This window comes from Armigeres subalbatus, chromosome 1 (genome assembly GCF_024139115.2).
Source record: "Armigeres subalbatus isolate Guangzhou_Male chromosome 1, GZ_Asu_2, whole genome shotgun sequence".
NCBI classification, from domain to species: Eukaryota; Metazoa; Arthropoda; class Insecta; order Diptera; family Culicidae; genus Armigeres; species Armigeres subalbatus.
The window spans coordinates 207,197,112-207,204,096 of NC_085139.1; the positions used below are offsets into that span (position 1 = coordinate 207,197,112).

The following is a 6,985-nucleotide window of genomic DNA, read 5'->3' on the forward strand; positions in this document are numbered from 1 at the left end:
CAGTTATATCAGTTATATCGAGGAATTTCGATAACTCCTAAATTGGTTTGTTAGAATTGTTGGTAGGACATTTTTCTTCTTTTTCTAATATTAATCAAATCGAGATTTGGATTTTTTATCTTCACCCTCCTGCTTCCGAGATCTTTCCGACCATCGACCAAATCCTTCAGACCGACCGACCCTTCAGAGTCTATTGACTAAACTATGTGTATAAGAGCCTCCAGACCACCAACATGCCCAATCCAGAATAGTATTTTCTTTTATCTGAATAGATCCGAAGTTGATTTCTTCCACCAACTAACCCACTTGATATGACGAGGTCTAATAGCGATTTCCTCCCCTCGGCACTTCCTCATGATATTTGTTTTAAATATCTAAATGTTTAATAAAATTTAAAAAAAAAATCTCGATCGCATCTTCTTTGCAATCTACTTTAGAGATGACCGTAAAAATGTTTAAGAATTTTTATGAGATTCTAACCCGGCTCTACAAGTTTAATTACATTATTTGCGTCAAAAACTATCACAAAATTTCAAATAATTATAAGGGTATTTTGTTCAATCTTTCTATGTGCATTTCAGGTATCAGGTTCCAATACATCCCTGAATATTGAATGCTATTTGAAGCATGTTTAAATCATTAAACTTTTTTTTGGCATGAGATTCAAATTGTTTTCCAAATGTAAAATTTACGCATTTGATTTCTTTTAGTAGAAGAGGGGCGCCCAACAAACGATTCGCCAAGGGCGCTGGTAGTCCACGCTACGGCTCTGCGGACCACCTCTGCAACCCGAAGACGAAGTCGGCGCAATTCGCAAAAGCGTCCTTCGATAGCCGCCGGTAGTCAGACCACCATCAGTGCGGAAGTTTCCTTCACCGGAACTGGTGGGCCACCCTCGACGCCAGGGGAAGTCAGGAGGATTCGAGTGAGGAAGTTTGTGGCACGACCGCCGAGGGATCGAGATAACGTAGTAGGGGATCTCAGCAAGCCTGTCTGAATTTTAGAAGAAGTGCATGAGCACAGACACAGACAGACCCCCCCCCCCCAAAGGTCGCAGCATCCCGTGGTCCCGGGGGGATCGAAGCAAGGAGGATAAGGATTTATCCGGGAGGCTCATTTTTAGCAGGTCGGGTAGGAACCCAGCCCTGTTCCCCTTCGAGCATAGTGTGATAGTGTGGATGCTCAGGTGTCTGTCGCGCAGATTTTTCAATAGCCTTGTAAAAAAAACGCACACATACAAACTGATTACTGAACAAATGTACCATCAGATAGATTTTGCGACTTATGATAGACCGGTTAATTTCATTTCTTTTCATTCTACCAAATTATTCAAATGCAAACTATGGATGTGAGTTTTATTGTTTCTACCAGCATGCTTGAATAATGCTGCGACTGGATCAACTGCGATGCAGCGAGTACATTTGAAGAGAATGTAAAGAATTCATTCGTTAAACTTACTACGCTTCCTCTATCTACTGAGATTTCTTATCGGATACCTTACCACTAGCACCATCGTCCTTGTAGTGCAGGAAAATGATTGAGAACAGGAACATTCCGACCATCATAGAGAAAGCACTCACATAGTAGGGATAGGCGCTCGGGATGAAACGCTCGTACTGGGTGTGCGTCAATGGACGAACCGAGACCTGGGTCGTGGAGTACAAATGGGTGTACCCGATACGATCATAATCGACCTTGAACTGATACACGCCGTACACGTCCGGGATTTTGAACTTGGCCTGATAACGACCTCCCCCGATGTGTTTCAAGGTGGTTCGCACAAACGGATCGATTCGGACGAACTCCAGTTGGACATCGTTGGCCTGGAACGGTTGCCACTTGCCATCGCCAGCTAGGGTTTCAATTTCGATCGTATATACGACCGGTTCGGTGATTGTGTAGGCTGCTGGGGGCACACTATCCCCCTCTTTGAAATGTTTTACCGATCGGGCACGGATAACGCCATTTTCTCCAAATACCCACTTGCTGATGGACGTAGCCACATCCAGATTGCCCGATTTGTTGTGCAATTTTCCATCCTGTGCGCGTTGCACCGACGACAGGAAAGCTTCATCGGAGAAGAAGTAGAGTGATCCAGAGAACACTACCCGAGCATTGTTGCGAGCCTGGAGAGCTGCAATCAGAAGCGTTCCCTTACCAACGGCATGAGGGTATTCCTTGATAGGAGTATCCGGAACATAGCTGTAAGCGCTGCTATCGGCTGTCAACAGTTGTAACACTAGTGGGTTCTCCTTGTCAGCCAACAAACCGGTTCCTCGATACAAAAGGGGCCCGACGGATTTCTTCCCAACGACTATGTCCGAATCAATTAAATTTTCCGGAGAAGCCACCACCAGCGTGTGATCGCCGCTGTCCGAAATATCGTAGTTCAGATGATCGATTACGGCAGCATTTTCCTCGTCCACCTCGAAACCACACTCAGAGGCCAGTTCCCGCAGGGCATCACCCGAGTTCGAGCTGCCCGCCACCAGAACGTTTCCCCCGTTGTCCACAAAGTCAGTGATGGCTTCCACGCTGAGAGATCCTCCGAATTCCTCGACGGATGGGGCGAACAGAATCAGGTGCTTGTACAAAAATTCTCCGTATTTTGAGAGCACAAGGCTGGCATCGTCGGCGAGTTTGTACGTGAGTTTATAGCCGCGTTCTGAAAATAATGGACGGTTACTTGCAATATTGTTCAGATTTATTTTCATTTGCAAAAATATCAATTCAAAAACTTAGATCCATAAAACTTCTAGGTATACAAACAATCATTTATTAGGGAGATGTAATTATAATTTTTATTGGGAACGATAACAGGTTAATTAAGGAATTTTTAAGACAAAATCGTTGCTATTAAGAAACAATGATGAATAATGAATATTTTTCTGTAGCAGATGTATAACTATAAACAGCAGAAATCTGTTAGTCATGATTAACTTATTCATTTTTCAGGACCATTATCCGATTGCTAGCAATCGTCACAAGTTGCTTTCGACGTTCCATTTTTTTTGTTGGACAACTTTCCAGAACGGTTATTGTGTCCATGTCTTTTTGCCTTTCTCGTACAACTAAGTTGTACCGAAAGGCTATCATTTCACTCCGAAAACGATCTTTTTATAGAAGCCTCTGAGACCCATAGTATTATATACCAATCGACTCAGCTCGACGAGCTGAGCACATGTCTGTCTGTCCGTGTGTATGTATGTGTGTATGTGTGTGCACAAAAGCTATAAACAACATTAGACAACTTTTCGTTTAGTTATCCTTAACCGATTTTCTCGCAACAAGTTTCATTCGACAGGGGACAAAGCCTTGTTGATCACTATTGAATTTTATAACGATCGGTCATTGCGTTTAAAAGTTATGAAGAAAATGGTACTTCGGACCATATAAACCCCATATAAGGTTGGTGTCTTAACTAAATGCGAGAAAGGCACCACCAACGCTAGGTGGATTAATCTGGGTTTTTTACTAAAATTCATCATTGATGAAAAGACATATTCCAATAAAAACGGATATATAAATCAATGGAAATGAATACAATCCAACGCAAATAATAAGAACAGTCGTATATAAATGCTAATATTGCCCAGGCCATAAGCGTTATATCTAGATGTCCCTTGTCTCTTTCCGCATAATCTTTCATTGCATTTTTTTGTCGCGCGTTTGATGATTAAATTAATTTATTTTTTGTATTTGTATATTTATTTCAACGATAACCTATTAGTTTTAAACTTTTTACTTTTTATTAGTTTTAAACTAAACTTCAAGGATGGTTATTCATGAATTTATTATTATACGTCCCAATGTTATTCAAACTAGGCCAAAAGAATACAATATATTTGTTCCGGCTTGAGTCTTGAAAAATCTGCATAAGGGAAAAGAACATGCATCTAAATCTTCTGGTCTAAAACTAAAACAGTTCGATTTCTATATTAACCAAACCTGGTCTGCCCATGTAATTATTAAACTGATTTTTAAGTTTATTTAACTTCCTTAACCTGATCAAGTCTCGTAGGTAATCGTCTTTTTTTTTTTTTTTTTTTGAGTGCTGTAATCTGATTGTTATTTAATAAATTACAATTTATTACAAATTAAAATACTCAATGGAAAAATTTTTGACTGGGTTCCAGCCCTGGGACACGTCACTTTCGGCATTGATTACTTACCTTGCAGGCTCTTGAAGAAAATGGAGTGGGTCTCGCGAATAGCCAAATTGTCCAGCAGTACCAGGGTTTCGCCGGGTTCGGCGTGAGTCGGGCTGACTAGCAATGCAAACAAGGCTATGCTAGCCGCAAGCCAGCACATTGGACGGGACATTTTTCACTAAACTAACGGAACAAAATTAATTTCTCCAGAACGCAGCTATCGAGATGTAAAATCGATGTTCACTTCACGCAGTTGACAACCGGCGGGCGCATCAGAGTTCCACAAAGTTACAAAGCGTTTCAAAATATGACACGTTGTTGAACACAACAGGGCCGAACTTTAAAAACTGGTATAAGACATTTACCCGGTAAAAATCGTTTACTCATTAAGAGCATCATTATCGGTCGCGAGCATTTTAATCACCCGCTCAGCGCTTTCATTTTAGTTTCGTCACTCGTTTCCGTATCGGTCACTATTTTCGGCTCTCAATTTGGTTGCTGTATTCCGTACCGGTGACGTTTGACATTTGAAAGTTCATCAAATAGCAGCGCTCTTATCGCGCTACCAAATTTGGTCACCTGTCAGTCGCGCTACTGTTATAGCAACGCGTTTAGTAGCGACCGGTAAAGTGTCAAGTAATGATACTGCGCTGCCAAACGGCTCAAACTCACCACCGGTAATCTTGCTCTAATTGGCCCTGACGGCAGCGCGAAAACAAAATGGAGGCTGAGTTATCCTTTTGTATTTCACCCAGCAAGGCATATAGGACGTCAATTTTAAAATGCTTATTAAAACGTTGTAACACGTTTTAGCCGAAAATAGTTTGATTTTTCGGGTTAGAAATTTGATTTGATTTAATGATTAGATCCACATATTCTCTTCAAATGGGTAAAATTTTCAGCAAAGGGAAAGAGATAGCAAAGAAAAAGTACCAAGGTCAAATCCATTGTTATCGAAGCAATCTTAACTTATACTTAAACCGCTGGGCAGCACTAGTGTACATCTGGGTGCTGCGGATAGAGTCGCGAGTATAGCAGAATATTTTGAAATTAATCCTATAGGCAGAATTATTTTGCAGTTCTCCGGCTGTCAAACATTTCCCGCTCTTCGAATTTCTTTTTCCATGCTGCATGAAAGTGCACGAATGCGCGAGACTCTACATGACTTTACGATGGTTAACATACATTCCTGCTCCAATCAGCTGCTGAATCTCGTGAAATCTCGTAATGAGCTCGCACTAGTGCTTTTTAATTGCATTCCTACTACACTCAAATTAATTGATTGATAAATTCTATGTGCGAAACTCGCATAGAACTTATGATCAGTGCTAGTTTTCAGTTTCAAGTGCGCCTTTTGTGAAATATGTGCCAAGCTATTGCATTTCATTACACAATTGAAATTATTTTAAGTGCGGTGGCTAATAAAACAAAACTATGATTCCCACACATAGAATTCACTACGAAGATGATTAACAGACTCCAACAACTGTCAACAGCAAAACAAAGAAAATGTGTCGAGTGAAAACTGCCTTTCCTAAGCTGTTTTTAAACGTGCGGAATTTTTCATTATTATCAACTAGATCTAACATCATAAATAGTTATAACAAGGTAAGTGCATAAAACGTGTAAAGTCTCACACAGGGATGAATCTAAAAATTCAAAAAATCTTCGGTTTCAGAATTTGGTCAAATCCACGCATAAAACGGCCGGCTTCACTCACGCACTCATGTTGCTAATTCCCGGAAAACGTATATCTTTCTCACCAAAAGCCAACGAAGCCCATCATTTTAAAATCGGTGGATGGATCCTTAACATGCATACCGGATGTTTATACATAAATCTACCGAGGGATGTTTGACTATGCCCAAGTCATGCCCGAGTTCATCAAGGAAAAACAAAATGATATTGAAAATACAGTTTCATCTAAAACCAAAATCCACACCAAGTGGCTTGTATAATTGTAACAAAACTCAACGTGTATCTTATGATAATAAACAATATAATTATGATTGATATTAAACAACAAATAATTATTTCTTGATGGACATTACTGATAAATCACGTATTATGGAAAATATAAGCAAGCCTAATGAATATATGCGAAAAATTTTTGTTATGAATTTTAAGTGCAGAGCTAATAGAAAAAGCAATACATTCGCACATAAAACTTATTATGATCGAATAGGTATGCATGCATTAGCGCCGCACTTACTTTGGAAATGCAAAGTACACTGGTCCAAATATAAGTGCGGGGAACATAGATGTAATATGCATTTTATTCTGAGTGTAGGGTAATTTGCCAAATGTTGAACGGCTAATTTCTTCGTCTATTGTTGAACACACGTGCATTTCTTATGGGCGTTCAACAATAAGCAAGAATTTTAGCCGTTCAACATTTGGCGGTTTCCCCTAATTATCCACTCGAAATATAATGTGAATATATTTGTTTCAAAGAATGCAAAACTCAAACTTAGTTTATTTTTATTTTTTCCCCAAATAATAGCAATACTTTTCAATATCAGATCCAAAACGAACATAACCACAATCTTCAATGTTTAGCTCCGGCACAATAGAAAGTTTTGGCTTCAGTTTGACAACCAAATCGGTGTACATTACACACTTAAACGCTGGATTTGATTTCGGTAATATAAATTGACGAACTTGGTCGGTAAATTACTATTTTACTGATATATCGTCCAAGTTTGACATTTTACATTGTTTTTCTATATTCGCATTGCCGAAAAACGATTTAGAAGAATGAGCACCGAAATTCGGTAATCTATTTTGCGATCCGAATCGGTAAAATAATATATGTATTTGCCGGGATTCGGAAA

The 6,985-nt window shown here is 39.6% G+C and overlaps 1 protein-coding gene across 1 annotated transcript; it reads right to left on the reverse strand.

Annotated features, from left to right (window-relative positions):
• Window positions 1–1,341: 1,341 nt before the first annotated feature.
• LOC134210186 (dolichyl-diphosphooligosaccharide--protein glycosyltransferase 48 kDa subunit) lies at window positions 1,342–4,434 on the reverse strand. The gene is made up of 2 exons (XM_062686215.1): window positions 4,173–4,434; window positions 1,342–2,665 (listed from the first exon to the last, which is right to left on the reverse strand). The coding sequence occupies exons 1-2, from the start codon at window positions 4,321–4,323 to the stop codon at window positions 1,473–1,475; spliced, it is 1,344 nt and encodes a 447-aa protein (XP_062542199.1). The 5' UTR covers window positions 4,324–4,434; the 3' UTR covers window positions 1,342–1,472.
• Between the last annotated feature and the right edge of the window lie 2,551 nt (window positions 4,435–6,985).

Bases quoted from the DNA above. Each gene is read 5' to 3' on its own strand.
- LOC134210186 (XM_062686215.1), bottom strand. From the start codon at position 4,323: ATGTCCCGTCCAATGTGCTGGCTTGCGGCTAGCATAGCCTTGTTTGCA. The intron at 2,666-4,172 runs GTAAGTAATCAA...CATTATTTTCAG, and splicing joins TTTCTTCAAGAGCCTGCAAG to AACGCGGCTATAAACTCACG.